Source organism: Scyliorhinus canicula, chromosome 21 (assembly GCF_902713615.1).
Source record: "Scyliorhinus canicula chromosome 21, sScyCan1.1, whole genome shotgun sequence".
NCBI classification, from domain to species: domain Eukaryota; kingdom Metazoa; phylum Chordata; class Chondrichthyes; order Carcharhiniformes; family Scyliorhinidae; genus Scyliorhinus; species Scyliorhinus canicula.
The window spans coordinates 1,326,817-1,341,647 of record NC_052166.1 but is presented as its reverse complement, the minus strand read 5'-3'; the positions used below and the strand labels follow the sequence as shown (position 1 = coordinate 1,341,647).

Sequence of the window (14,831 nt, the reverse complement as noted above, 5' to 3'; positions counted from 1 at the left end):
GCGGAACTCCAAATGACTCCATCATCACTGGAGTAGGTGGGACACCCCGAATTTACCAGGTTTAATTTACACGCGTGGGTGCACGTGCTGCTGTCCAGCCACCGATATCTGCTGAAGCATTAGCAGGGGAAGAGGTTGCCTGATTCGACTTTGCTGGTCGATTCCATCACCTCCCCCAAAAACAGCACCCCCCTCCCTCGCTCGCCCCAAATAACAAAACAGCCCAACCTGCGGCGGAATGCTGTGAACCCCCCCCCCCCCCCCCGGACAATGTGGGTCACTAACTACCCTCTGGGTGAGCTTTGTTGCACCAGACACGGGTGGTGGGGGCCTGTGGACCATTGCGTTGTCCACCTAAATGGCAAAAAATGTCCCTTTTCTATAAAAGTATACAAGATTCACCAAACAAATCTCAGAATGGAATCAATAACGTGGCAGCAAGCAGCGGGGGCATTTTGATACGAGCACCCCGTAGAAAGAAGCGAGTGATTGATGAACCATTGCTCTCAGTTAACATGGGAGTGGGGGAAACTGTTCCTTAAAAAAATAAAGTTCAATCCCCTCTCGTCTCCACCTCGTCACAGGATGCGGCTCCACAATCCATGTCAGGAGTGGATTATTTACAATGCGATACCTTGTGCGTGAATTCTGGCAGGCTGGTCAGCTACATGGGGCGTCACGGCAGACTATGATCCTGACAGAATCTAGCGATCGGTTCCTGGCGGGAAGTGGGCGGCGGTTATAAAAACTTTAAAACGAGAGCGCTGAATAAATGCTGGTTCCAACACACACAGGCTAAGCTCTGGAGTCCCAATGGGTCCCTCTTTCCCTCTGGAGTACAGGGGGTCCACAGACAGACACACAGACAAACACACACAGACACTCTCTCTCTCTCGCACACACACACACCAGCGAATGCACCCGTTTTTCAACTTTTTTTTGGAAGGGATTTGAAGGGATGAGAGGAGGGCGGGGGGGGGGAGGGGGGAATCTTTATCCATCGCCCCCTTCCTTGGCTTCATCCTCTTCCCCTTCCACCTCCACCCCCTCCTCTTCAACTTCCTCGCCATCATCAATCTCCTCCACATCATCCTCTTCATCCTCTGACCCTGCAGGCAAGAAGTTCACAGGGGCGTTACTGTCAGGTCATTCGCAGCCCGCTAACCTGCCGATTCTCCAATCAACACTCCCTCCCACAGCCCCTGCCATCATTCACAAGCATCACAAGTGGGTGAGGGCGGGCAGCACGGTGGCGCAGTGGGTTAGCGCTGCTGCCTCACGGCGCCAAGGTCCCAGGTTCGACCCCGGCTCTGGGTCACTGTCCGTGTGGAGTTTGCACATTCTCCCCGTGTCTGCGTGGGTCTCACCCCCACAACCCAAAGATGTGCAGGGTAGGTGGATTGGCCAGGCTAAATTGCCCCTTAATTGGAAAAAATGAATTGGGTACTCTAAAAAAAATTTTAAAACACAAGTGGGTGAGGGGAGAGGGAAGTGGGCAGGGATATTCTGCAGTGGAAGCCGTCACAGAGTGGACAATGCTCTGCCCTCGGCAGGAACGTGTGAACGTTCACCCAGTGTCCGGCGGGAGACCCAGGTGGCATTAGCTACGGACAAATTGACCTGAGCTGCCCTACCGCACTCCCCCCTTCCCCCCCCCACCCCTGCAAAAAAACAGGAGCAATGAGTATTCGTGTCCCCAATGGCTACACCAGGCCTCTCTCTGCGGAGTCGCTGATCTAACAGCCTCGACACTATCAGCTGGATGGGACAGTGCAGGGAACACACCGTGCTCGGCATCTCCTCCCCAACTTTCTGCCCCATTTTCAGAGGCACAAAGAGAGGTGAGTAATAATTCCGCTCCCCTCCCGTGTGGCTATCGCGGGTGGTTTTGGCCGGGCTCCCACACGAGGCCACAGCAAACAACCCCAACTAACCGTCTTCCTCGCCCTCTTCATCCACAATCTCCTGCACGTCATCGTCATCATCGTCGTCGTCATCATCGTCGTCGTCCTCATCCTCATCCACGATAACCACAGAATCATCTCCATTCTCCTCATCACTGTGACAAGACAGACAGAGTCAACAGCAGGAGGGGGGGGGGGGCGACAGAGTCAACGGCAGGAGGGGGGGGGGGGGGCGACAGAGTCAACGGCAGGAGGGGAGGGGGCGACAGAGTCAACGGCAGGAGGGGAGGGGGCGACAGAGTCAACGGCAGGAGGGGAGGGGGCGACAGAGTCAACGGCAGGAGGGGAGGGGGCGACAGAGTCAACGGCAGGAGGGGGAGGGGGCGACAGAGTCAACGGCAGGAGGGGAGGGGGCGACAGAGTCAACGGCAGGAGGGGGCGACAGAGTCAACGGCAGGAGGGGGCGACAGAGTCAACGGCAGGAGGGGGCGACAGAGTCAACGGCAGGAGGGGGCGACAGAGTCAACGGCAGGAGGGGGCGACAGAGTCAACGGCAGGAGGGGGGCGACAGAGTCAACGGCAGGAGGGGGCGACAGAGTCAACGGCAGGAGGGGGCGACAGAGTCAACGGCAGGAGGGGGGCGACAGAGTCAACGGCAGGAGGGGGCGACAGAGTCAACGGCAGGAGGGGGCGACAGAGTCAACGGCAGGAGGGGGCGACAGAGTCAACGGCAGGAGGGGGCGACAGAGTCAACGGCAGGAGGGGGCGACAGAGTCAACGGCAGGAGGGGGCGACAGAGTCAACGGCAGGAGGGGGCGACAGAGTCAACGGCAGGAGGGGGCGACAGAGTCAACGGCAGGAGGGGGCGACAGAGTCAAACGGCAGGAGGGGGCGACAGAGTCAACGGCAGGAGGGGGCGACAGAGTCAACGGCAGGAGGGGGCGACAGAGTCAACGGCAGGAGGGGGCGACAGAGTCAACGGCAGGAGGGGGCGACAGAGTCAACGGCAGGAGGGGGCGACAGAGTCAACGGCAGGAGGGGGCGACAGAGTCAACGGCAGGAGGGGGGCGACAGAGTCAACGGCAGGGGGGGGCGACAGAGTCAACGGCAGGAGGGGGCGACAGAGTCAACGGCAGGAGGGGGCGACAGAGTCAACGGCAGGAGGGGGCGACAGAGTCAACGGCAGGAGGGGGCGACAGAGTCAACGGCAGGAGGGGGCGACAGAGTCAACGGCAGGAGGGGGCGACAGAGTCAACGGCAGGAGGGGGCGACAGAGTCAACGGCAGGAGGGGGCGACAGAGTCAACGGCAGGAGGGGGCGACAGAGTCAACGGCAGGAGGGGGCGACAGAGTCAACGGCAGGAGGGGGCGACAGAGTCAACGGCAGGAGGGGGCGACAGAGTCAACGGCAGGAGGGGGCGACAGAGTCAACGGCAGGAGGGGGCGACAGAGTCAACGGCAGGAGGGGGCGACAGAGTCAACGGCAGGAGGGGGCGACAGAGTCAACGGCAGGAGGGGGCGACAGAGTCAACGGCAGGAGGGGGCGACAGAGTCAACGGCAGGAGGGGGCGACAGAGTCAACGGCAGGAGGGGGCGACAGAGTCAACGGCAGGAGGGGGCGACAGAGTCAACGGCAGGAGGGGGCGACAGAGTCAACGGCAGGAGGGGGCGACAGAGTCAACGGCAGGAGGGGGCGACAGAGTCAACGGCAGGAGGGGGCGACAGAGTCAACGGCAGGAGGGGGCGACAGAGTCAACGGCAGGAGGGGGCGACAGAGTCAACGGCAGGAGGGGGCGACAGAGTCAACGGCAGGAGGGGGCGACAGAGTCAACGGCAGGAGGGGGCGACAGAGTCAACGGCAGGAGGGGGCGACAGAGTCAACGGCAGGAGGGGGCGACAGAGTCAACGGCAGGAGGGGGCGACAGAGTCAACGGCAGGAGGGGGCGACAGAGTCAACGGCAGGAGGGGGCGACAGAGTCAACGGCAGGAGGGGGCGACAGAGTCAACGGCAGGAGGGGGCGACAGAGTCAACGGCAGGAGGGGGCGACAGAGTCAACGGCAGGAGGGGGCGACAGAGTCAACGGCAGGAGGGGGCGACAGAGTCAACGGCAGGAGGGGGCGACAGAGTCAACGGCAGGAGGGGGCGACAGAGTCAACGGCAGGAGGGGGCGACAGAGTCAACGGCAGGAGGGGGCGACAGAGTCAACGGCAGGAGGGGGCGACAGAGTCAACGGCAGGAGGGGGCGACAGAGTCAACGGCAGGAGGGGGCGACAGAGTCAACGGCAGGAGGGGGCGACAGAGTCAACGGCAGGAGGGGGCGACAGAGTCAACGGCAGGAGGGGGCGACAGAGTCAACGGCAGGAGGGGGCGACAGAGTCAACGGCAGGAGGGGGCGACAGAGTCAACGGCAGGAGGGGGCGACAGAGTCAACGGCAGGAGGGGGCGACAGAGTCAACGGCAGGAGGGGGCGACAGAGTCAACGGCAGGAGGGGGCGACAGAGTCAACGGCTGGAGGGGAGGGGGCGACAGTCAACGGCTGGAGGGGAGGGGTCGACAGTCAACGGCAGGAGGGATGGGGTCGACAGTCAACGGCAGGAGGGATGGGGTCGACAGTCAACGGCAGGAGGGATGGGGTCGACAGTCAACGGCAGATGGGGGGGGTCGACAGAGTCAATGGCAGGAGGGGAGGCGAGAGAGTCAACGGCAGGAGGGGAGGCGAGAGAGTCAATGGCAGGAGGGGAGGGGGCGACAGAGTCAACTGCAGGGGGGGCAACAGTCAATGGCAGGAGGGGAGGGGGGGACAGAGTCAACGGCAGGAGGGGGGGGTCGACATTCAACGGCAGGAGGGGAGGGGGCGACAGAGTCAACGGCAGGAGGGGGCGCGACAGAGTCACCGGCAGGAGGGGGGGAGGGCGACAGAGTCAACGGCAGGAGGGGAGAGGGCGACTGAGTCAACGGCAGGAGGGGAGGGGGCGATAGAGTCAACGGCAGGAGGGGAGGGGGGGACAGAGTCAACGGCAGGAGGGGAGGGGGGGACAGAGTCAACGGCAGGAGGGGAGGGGGGGACAGTCAACTGCAGATGGGGGGGCGACAGAGTCAACGGCAGGAGGGGAGGCGAGAGAGTCAATGGCAGGAGGGGAGGGGGCAACAGAGTCAACGGCAGGAGGGGGGGTCGACAGTCAACGGCAGGAGGGGGGGGGGGCGGGGGGGGGCGACAGAGTCAACGGCAGGAGGGGGGGGGACAGAGTCAATGGCAGGAGGGGAGGGGGAGACAGAGTCAACGGCAGGAGGGGAGGGGGGGGACAGAGTCAACGGCAGGAGGGGAGGGGGCGACAGAGTCAACGGCAGGAGGGGGGGGGATGGCGACAGAGTCAATGGCAGGAGGGGGGGGGAGGGCGACAGAGTCAATGGCAGGAGGGGAGGGGGGGGACAGAGTCAACGGCAGGAGGGGAGGGGGAGACAGAGTCAACGGCAGGAGGGGAGGGGGGGACAGAGTCAACGGCAGGAGGGGAGGGGGGGACAGAGTCAACGGCAGGAGGGGAGGGGGAGACAGAGTAAACGGCAGGAGGGGAGGGGGCGACAGAGTCAACGGCAGGAGGGGAGGGGGCGACAGAGTCAACGGCAGGAGGGGAGGACAGAGTCAACGGCAGGAGGGAGCGGGGCGACAGAGTCAACGGCAGGAGAGGGCGACAGAGTCAACGGCAGGAGGGGGCGACAGAGTCAACGGCAGGAGGAGGCGACAGAGTCAACGGCAGGAGGAGGCGACAGTCAATGGCAGGAGGGGGCGACAGAGTCAACGGCAGGAGGGGGCGACAGAGTCAACGGCAGGAGGGGGCGACAGAGTCAACGGCAGGAGGGGGCGACAGAGTCAACGGCAGGAGGGGAGGGGGCGACAGAGTCAATGGCTGGAGGGGAGGGTCGACAGTCAACGGCAGGAGGGATGGGGTCGACAGTCAACGGCAGGAGGGGGGGGGGTCGACAGAGTCAATGGCAGGAGGGGAGGCGAGAGAGTCAACGGCAGGAGGGGAGGGGGCGACAGAGTCAACGGCAGGAGGGGAGGGGGTCGACAGTCAACGGCAGGAGGGGAGGGGCCGACAGTCAACAGCAGGAGGGGAGGGGGCGACAGAGTCAACAGCAGGAGGGGGGGGTCGACAGTCAACGGCAGGAGGGGAGGCGAGAGAGTCATTGGCAGGAGGGGAGGGGGCGACAGAGTCAACGGCAGGAGGGGGGGTCGACAGTCAACGGCAGGAGGGGAGGGGGCGACAGAGTCAACGGCAGGAGGGGAGGGGGCGACAGAGTCAACGGCAGGAGGGGAGGGGGCGACAGAGTCAACGGCAGGAGGGGAGGGGGAGACAGAGTCAACGGCAGGAGGGGAGGGGGGTGATAGAGTCAACGGCAGGAGGGGAGGGGGGACAGTCAACTGCAGATGGGGGGGCGACAGAGTCAACGGCAGGAGGGGAGGCGAGAGTCAATGGCAGGAGGGGAGGGGGCAACAGAGTCAACGGCAGGAGGGGGGGTCGACAGTCAACGGCAGGAGGGGAGGGGGCGACAGAGTCAATGGCAGGAGGGGGGGGGAGGGCGACAGAGTCAATGGCAGGAGGGGAGGGGGGGACAGAGTCAACGGCAGGAGGGGAGGGGGAGACAGAGTCAACGGCAGGAGGGGGAGGGCGACAGAGTCAATGGCAGGGGGGCGACAGTCAATGGCAGGAGGGGAGGGGGGGACAGTCAACTGCAGATGGGGGAGGCGACAGAGTCAACGGCAGGAGGGGAGGGGGAGACAGAGTCAATGGCAGGAGGGGGGGGCGACAGAGTCAATGGCAGGAGGGGAGGGGGAGACAGAGTCAATGGCAGGAGGGGAGGGGGAGACAGAGTCAATGGCAGGAGGGGGGGGGCGACAGAGTGAATGGCAGGAGGGGGGGGGGCGACAGAGTCAATGGCAGGAGAGGGGGGGGGCGACAGAGTCAATGGCAGGAGGGGGGGGGCGACAGAGTCAATGGCAGGAGAGGGGGGGGCGACAGAGTCAATGGCAGGAGGGGAGGGGGAGACAGAGTCAATGGCAGGAGGGGAGGCGGAGACAGAGTCAATGGCAGGAGGGGAGGGGGAGACAGAGTCAATGGCAGGAGGGGAGGGGGAGACAGTCAATGGCAGGAGGGGGGGGGGCGACAGAGTCAATGGCAGGAGAGGGGGGGCGACAGAGTCAACAGCAGGAGTGGGGCGACAGAGCGAACGGCGGGGGAGTGTGGGACAGTCTTTTTGGGGGGAGGGGGGGTGGAGTTTGCGGTGACAGAAGCAACAACCAGCACCTCCCAGGCTGATGGATTTTCTCTTGTTTGAAGGATTTTGAAAGATGCGACCGGCAGAGAAGCTTTCAGCTGCTGGCGGGGACACGTGGAGTTGGGGACAGGGCTACGGGAGTTGAAATCGTCAGAGAACAGTACACCCCCCCCCCCCCCCCCCCCCCCCCCACACATAGGGCGACTAGAAGCGTGAGGCTCTCTCCCACATGGCGGCAACACGCAGTTTACTCAGGGTTAACAGCAACGGCCAAGATTAATTCTTGCTGACCGAGGGTACTAGGGGGAAATGGTGGATGATGGAAGGAGTCAGATTAGCTGCCATCACACTGAACCGCCTCCTCCTGTCCCTGTGGCGTCCCTCCAGGGCACAGCTGGCCATGGTCTAACAATAAACCGGGCTCCCCCTTCCATCAACCCTCACATAATGCTTCAGCTGGAGTTCAGGCTCCGCCTCTGGGCTGGGGAAAGGCAGTCCAGCTGCCAATGATCAGAGCCAAGTGGACGGCAGCGACTTGGTGGCAAAGACGGACACTATTAACCAGGTGTGGCAGTCAGGATCAGAGGGAGGGATTGTTTTTGTTGTTGAAACAGTGCAAAGCCGAACAGAAATAATCTCACTTCCTTCGCCTGCTCAGAGGAAACACGGTTATGAAACTCCTGAGACAGTCACAATGCTTACTGGTGACCTCCGGACACTCCCAGTCCCAGAGTAAGCCGTGTCACAAGATATTCTTTGCAGGGGTTTGGGTGGGTGAAACAGAGCAGTCGGGGTCACGGCAATGAGTGGGAATAGCCTCGGAGTTGCTCGCCCCTATCGCCCATGGTGAAGAGCTTTTCCCCGAATTTCCTGGCTGGATTTATTTGTGACTGTCTGGTATATGACTCTTCCCCCCCCCCCCCCCCCCCCCCCTGGCCCCAGGTTCCCGTCTCCCCCCCCCCAACACACAATGCCTGTGCCCGAGTTGGTGATGGTCTCCAAGGGGCCGCTCCTCGGGATTTGGGGTTTATTCCAGATAGACTGAACCGGATTATTTTCTGCTCACCTGTCGTCCAGGCCATTCTCCCCACTCTCACTCTCGGCAATCAGGAAGTACTGCAGAGGGTTTGGCCACATGTCATCTTTCAGAACCTAAAAGCCGAGGCGACAAGACAGGAGCATAACTTTGGTGCACATCACAGGAAAACGGAGGCAGAGAGGCCTTCTAAAAATCCCCGCGTGCACCGCCTGCAGCACCCCTCACACCCAATAAACTATACATCACCCCAACCCTCAGTTGGGTATAGTGAGAGAGGGTGCGTGTCCAAGAACACAAGAATACGAGTGTGCGAATAGTGACTCGCACGCACACACTCACACACGCCCCCGGTCCCGTCCCCCCACACACAAAACCAGGGTGATCTTTACTTGCTCAGGCACAACAGACCTCAGCGATTTCATCTGTGGTGGGGTTCCGGTGCTCTGAGAACCAGGCGAAGAAGCTGCGATGCCCTCGTTTCCGACCCTTCTCGTCCACTCCTTTGTTCAGCACGGTCAAATCCATCCCTTTCTTCCATTTGATTGGTGTGGACTGGGACACGGGCTTCCCTGTGGACAGAGCAAGGAGCTGTCACTACCAGGCTGCAGATCGCAACAGTGAGCTCACCTCCTCCCTCACCAGGTACAGCACGGGGTTAGATACAGAGTAAAGCTCCCTCTACACTGTCCCCATCAAACACTCCCAGGACAGGTACAGCACGGGGTTAGATACAGAGTAAACCTCCCTCTACACTGTCCCCATCAAACACTCCCAGGACAGGTACAGCACGAGGTTAGATACAGAGTAAAGCTCCCTCTACACTGTCCCCATCAAACACTCCCAGGACAGGTACAGCACAGGGTTAGATACAGAGTAAAGCTCCCTCTACACTGTCCCCATCAAACACTCCCAGGACAGGTACAGCACGGGATTAGATACAGAGTAAAGCTCCCTCTATACGAGCGGACTAGCAACTGACTTCATTAGCTGCAAAACCGAACGATCACATCACCCAGGAATTCTCCTCGTACTCAAGAAGGGGCCAAACAGTGAGCACGGACAGATGGTTCCCACTACCCTGACACAGCATCCAAGGCCTAGAGAGCAGGAGGCACTGAATGATCTTGTGGTTGGGAATCTGACCAAGTTTCTGGTCACCTGTCCCGGACATCTCGTGTGTCTGTGTTAGAGTGCCTTGTTGTGGTTTACTGTCTCCACTGCACTATACAAAAGCAGATATTCAAATTGTAGGTGTTGGTTGGTCATTCCTGAAGGGCTGGGATTGACTCCCAGCCCTGACCTTGGCGGTGGTACAGCAGCACCAGAATCAAGAGAAAACAAGCCGTAAACCAGATCTTCCTCCCCCGCGTGTGGGGCCAGCAGGAGAGGACACAGTGAAACAGACAGGGTTCCCGCGCCCCACCCACACCACGTGGCTCCCACAAGAATCCTCCAAAACGATTCCAACTGCCCTCTCACCTCCAGTTCCCAGGTGAAATTCTTTGATGATAAGGTTGTTCTCGAAGTAAGGGTTGTCGCTGAAGTTAAACTTTATTCTGTAGCCGGACTTGATGTCTTCAAACTCTTCAACCTGCAGGGTTTCAAAACAAAGCCGGATGGTATTAAACCGGCAACACGGGGTGGGTGGGGCAGAGGGAGAACACGGGGTGGGTGGGGCAGAGGGAGAACACAGGGTGGGTGGGGCAGAGGGAGAACACGGGGTGGGTGGGGCAGAGGGAGAACACGGGGTGGGTGGGGCAGAGGGAGAACACGGGGTGGGTGGGGCAGAGGGAGAACACGGGGTGGGTGGGGCAGAGGGAGAACACGGGGTGGGTGGGGCATAGGGAGAACACGGGGTGGGTGGGGCAGAGGGAGAACACGGGGTGGGTGGGGCAGAGGGAGAACACGGGGTGGGTGGGGCAGAGGGAGAACACGGGGTGGGTGGGGCAGAGGGAGAACACGGGGTGGGTGGGGCAGAGGGAGAACACGGGGTGGGTGGGGCAGAGGGAGAACACGGGGTGGGTGGGGCATAGGGAGAACACGGGGTGGGTGGGGCAGAGGGAGAACACGGGGTGGGTGGGGCAGAGGGAGAACACGGGGTGGGTGGGGCAGAGGGGGAACACGGGGTGGGTGGGGCAGAGGGAGAACACGGGGTGGGTGGGGCAGAGGAAGAAGAAGCGAGACTTGGACTGTTTCAGGGCGGCCGAGCATCGCTGGGGTGGATAGCTGCAGTCTGACAGCTGCTCCTGCCGAGCAGCTCACACACTGAACGATCCTGAGGGTTGAGGTAAGAGTTCGAAACTGACACCCCACTCCAGCTGGGTGTTTAATGGGGACAGTGTAGATGGATCTTTACTCTGTATCTAACCCCGTGCTGTCCCTGTCCTGGGAGTGTTTGATGGGGACAGTGTAGAGGGAGCTTTACTCTGTATCTAACCCCGTGCTGTACCTGTCCTGGGAGTGTTTGATGGGGACAGTGTAGAGGGAGCTTTACTCTGTATCTAACCCTGTGCTGTACCTGTCCTGGGAGTGTTTAATGGGGACAGTGTAGATGGAGCTTTACTCTGTATCTAACCCCGTGCTGTACCTGTGCTGGGAGTGTTTGATGGGGACAGTGTAGAGGGAGCTTTACTCTGGATCTAACCCCGTGCTGTACCTGTGCTGGGAGTGTTTGATGGGGACAGTGTAGAGGGAGCTTTACTCTGTATCTAACCCCGTGCTGTACCTGTCCTGGGAGTGTTTGATGGGGACAGTGTAGAGGGAGCTTTACTCTGTATCTAACCCCGTGCTGTACCTGTCCTGGGAGTGTTTGATGGGGAGTGTAGAGGGAGCTTTACTCTGTATCTAACCCCGTGCTGTACCTGTCCTGGGAGTGTTTGATGGGGACAGAGTAGAGGGAGCTTTACTCTGTATCTAACCCTGTGCTGTACCTGTCCTGGGAGTGTTTAATAGGGACAGTGTAGAGGGAGCTTTACTCTGTATCTAACCCCTTGCTGTACCTGTCCTGGGAGTGTTTGATGGGGACAGAGTAGAGGGAGCTTTACTCTGTATCTAACCCTGTGCTGTACCTGTCCTGGGAGTGTTTAATAGGGACGGTGTAGAGGGAGCTTTACTCTGTATCTAACCCCTTGCTGTACGTGCCCTGGGAGTGTTTGATGGGGACAGTGTAGAGGGAGCTTTACTCTGTATCTAACCCCGTGCTGTACCTGTCCTGGGAGTGTTTGATGGGGAGTGTAGAGGGAGCTTTACTCTGTATCTAACTCAGTGCTCTATCTGTCCTGGGAGTGTTTGATGGAGACAGTGCAGAGAGATAGAGACAAAGGCAGAAAGTGGTTGTTTAAGTACAGACGTTTACGGATTGTTGAGACGCAAGAGACAATGCAGAAACCATATCATCCAATAAGGTTCTCACCTCTAGCCTCATCATGTAATTAAAGGCTTCCTCATCATTCTCATCAATGAGTGCAGAGAGCTGCGGGTGATTGAGGAACTGAGGGAGAGAGTCAAGGAATTGCACAACTTCACATTGCAAGCTCGTTCACTCAATCAATTTCCAGCCTGAGCTGGGGGTGGGGGGGAAACAATCAGTGTTGCAATAGTGTGGGCAATGGAAGGCAGTGCCCCTGGCTGTGTGCCAGCCCCCACAGCCAGAGTCTTAACAGACAATTGCAAGCACAAGACAGTTAAAGCGGCCTCATTCTGCAGCAAGACATGCCTCAATTGGCAGTTTGGGAGAGTGCTGGCGGGTGGAGGTGAAATGGAGAGGCGAGAGATGGTGAGGCATCAGTCCGACTGCGTTCTGAGCAAGGATCCACTGGGGTGCACAGGGTCACAAGGCAGCAGGGTAGCACAGTGGTTCGCACTGTCGCTTCAGAGCGCCACGGTCTCAGATGTGATTCCCGGCTTGGGTCACTGTCTGTGCGGAGTCTGCACGTTCTCCCCGTGTGTGCGTGGGTTTCCTCCGGGTGCTCCGGTTTCCTCCCACAGTCCAAAAATGTGCTATTGGGTGAATTGGACATTCAGAATTCTCCCGGTGCACCCGAACAGGCGCCAGAATGTGGCGACTAGGTACTTTGCACAGTAACTTCACTGCAGTGTTAATCCAGTAAGAAGTCTTACAACACCAGGTTAAAGTCCAACAGGTTTGTTTCAACCTGTTGGACTTTAACCTGGTATTGTAAGACTTCTTACTGTGCTCACCCCAGTCCAACGCCGGCATCTCCACTTCATGCAATGCTAATGTAAGCCTACTTGTCACAAGTCAATAAAGATTATTTTTAAAAGTCTGCCAAATCATAAACCGTCAAACACCATTGGCACCTGAGGGAGGCCGAGTCATTGTCCACATTCTCTAATCTCACAGGATACACGTGGGTATTGGACTAGCTTCAAAATGAGCAACATTTACAATGGAAATGACTGGAACAATTACAATGCAAACCGGGTGGTTTACAGCAGTCCGGAGTGGATTTATATGCAAAGTTGTACCAGTCTTTGGGGGGGGGGGGGGGGGGGGGGTGTTATTTGCAATGCAAGGTTGCACCAGACCCGGGAAGAGGGGGTGATTTGCAATGTATGGTTGCACCAGTCGGTTTTTGGGGGGGGGGGGGGGGGGGGTATTTGCAATGCTAGGTTGCACCAGTCCGGTGGGAATTTGCAATGCAAAGTTGCATCAGTCTCGGAAGGGGGGATTTGCAATGCAAGATTGCACCGGTCTTTGGGGGGGGGGGGGGGGGGGAGGGGGGGTTGCAATGCAAGGTTGCACTAGTCCCGGGAAGGGGGGGAATTTGCAATGCAAGGTTGCACTAGTCCCGGGAAGGGGGGGAATTTGCAATGCAAGGTTGCACTAGTCCTGGGAAGGGGGGGGGAATTTGCAATGCAATGCAATGGGCAGCATGGTGCTTAGCATAAATGCTTCACAGCTCCAGGGTCCCAGGTTCGATTCCCGGCTGGGTCACTGTCTGTGTGGAGTCTGCACGTCCTCCCCGTGTCTGCGTGGGTTTCCTCCAGGTGCTCCGGTTTCCTCCCACAGTCCAAAGATGTGCGGGTTAGGTGGATTGGCCACGCTAAATTGCCCGTCGTGTCCTAATAAATGTAAGGTTAGGGGGAGGGGGGGTTGTTGGGTTACGGGTATAGGGTGGATACGTGGGTTTGAGTAGGGTGATCATGGCTCGGCACAACATTGAGGGGCGAAGGGCCTGTTCTGTGCTGTTCTATGTTCTAATGCAAGGTTGAAGGTTTGCAATGCAAGATTGCACCAGCCCGGTTTTTGCGGGGGGGGGGGAAGGGGGAAGAGAGAATTTGCAATGCATGGTTGCACCAGTCCCGGAAAAAGGGGGGGGGGGGGAGATTTGCAATGCAACATTGCACCAGTCATTGGGGGGGGGGGGGGTGGGGTTTGAAATGCAAGGTTGCACTAGTCATGGGGGGGGGGGGGGTTGGAATGCAAGTTTGCACTAGTCATGGGGGGGGGGGGGGGTTTGGAATGCAAGGTTGCACCAGTCTGGGCGGTGGGGGGTTTGCAATGCCAGGATGCGGTGTAAAGGATACGGCAGTGACCCAGAAGCCGGGGATGTCCTCGATCAGGCGGCTGCGTCGCTCCAGGTGCGGCCGGCGCAGGTCTCCGTAGCGCCGCTCCACCCGCAGGATCTCCTCGCTGGCGCGCTCATTCAGCGCCTCCAGCTCGCGCTGGCACGTGTCGACCGCCTCCAGGGCGCGCTGCGTCTCCCGGGCAACGGCGGCGGTCACCGCGGCAACGGCGGGCGGGGCGGCCCCGCCCCCTCCGGCCGGGACCACGCCCCCCGGCCCCGCCCCCTTGCCCGGCCGCGCCTGTGCAGCGCCGCCTGCGGCCTCCTCCGGCTCTCCCGCCGCTTGCCTGCCGCCCGCTGTCGGCTCCTCCAAGCGGGCCAGCTTAGCCTCGGGGGCCCCACTCATCTCCGGCCGGCGGCTGTCTCTCTCACCCCACCCCCGCTCGCTGCCTTCTCGAACTTTCCGCCCTCCCCGCACAGTAAAAGTTTTGGCGCCTCTTTCTGTGGGCCTGCCGCCGCCGCTCCGGCTCGCTGCCGGTTGCTGCCTCTCCGCTCCGGGCTCTCCACTCGCGGGGCAAGCGGCCGGTCTCTCGGGGGGAACTTTTACCTCATTATTTTTTATTTATTCCCCGCGCTCCAGCTCTCCTCCCTCTCTCTCCGCGCCCACCCGCCAGTAACGGCCCTTCCCGTTGGTCCGCCCCCCGCGCTCCAATCAGGAGGCGGCTCTCAGCCCGTCCCGTCAGCTTGCCCGCCGTGCAAGGCGGCCGCCCATTGGCCACCCTGCCCTCTCACCGTCCAATCGGGCGTCGCGTCTCTCCTGGGTTACCGCCTCCCTCTCCCATCCCGCGGCACCATTGGCCAGGCGTCGAGTCACTCACGGCTCTCCTCCAATAGTAGGGGGCGCGAGCGTTCGGCCCACCCGCCAGCCACGTGGGGCTCGGACGCACGCTCCCGATTGGGTCCACCAGCTACCTCCGCCAATGGCATTGGGCGAGGGGCGGAGTCTATTTGCTCGCTCCTCGCCATTGGTCACCCTCCTCCAATCAGGAGTCGCCTCCCGCTGGCCTCTGCACGCCGCCGAGCCTG

General features: G+C 60.2%; 1 protein-coding gene across 1 annotated transcript; it reads right to left on the bottom strand.

Annotated features, from left to right (window-relative positions):
* Positions 1-344: 344 nt before the first annotated feature.
* On the bottom strand, positions 345-14,437 carry LOC119955651 (protein SET-like). The gene is made up of 7 exons (XM_038782075.1): positions 13,768-14,437; positions 11,630-11,707; positions 9,697-9,808; positions 8,626-8,786; positions 8,245-8,330; positions 1,935-2,059; positions 345-1,109 (listed from the first exon to the last, which is right to left on the bottom strand). Exons 1-7 carry the CDS (start codon positions 14,149-14,151, stop codon positions 994-996), a joined length of 1,062 nt encoding a protein of 353 aa, XP_038638003.1. The 5' UTR covers positions 14,152-14,437; the 3' UTR covers positions 345-993.
* Between the last annotated feature and the right edge of the window lie 394 nt (positions 14,438-14,831).

What these genes read in the sequence shown, in the direction of transcription:
- LOC119955651 (XM_038782075.1), bottom strand. Translation starts at nt 14,151, where the DNA reads ATGAGTGGGGCCCCCGAGGCTAAGCTGGCCCGCTTGGAGGAGCCGACA. An exon ending in CCGGCTTCTGGGTCACTGCC is followed by an intron (nt 11,708 to 13,767) that starts GTATCCTTTACA and finishes TCTCTCCCTCAG; the next exon opens with TTCCTCAATCACCCGCAGCT. An exon ending in CCACAGATGAAATCGCTGAG is followed by an intron (nt 8,331 to 8,625) that starts GTCTGTTGTGCC and finishes CTCGGCTTTTAG; the next exon opens with GTTCTGAAAGATGACATGTG.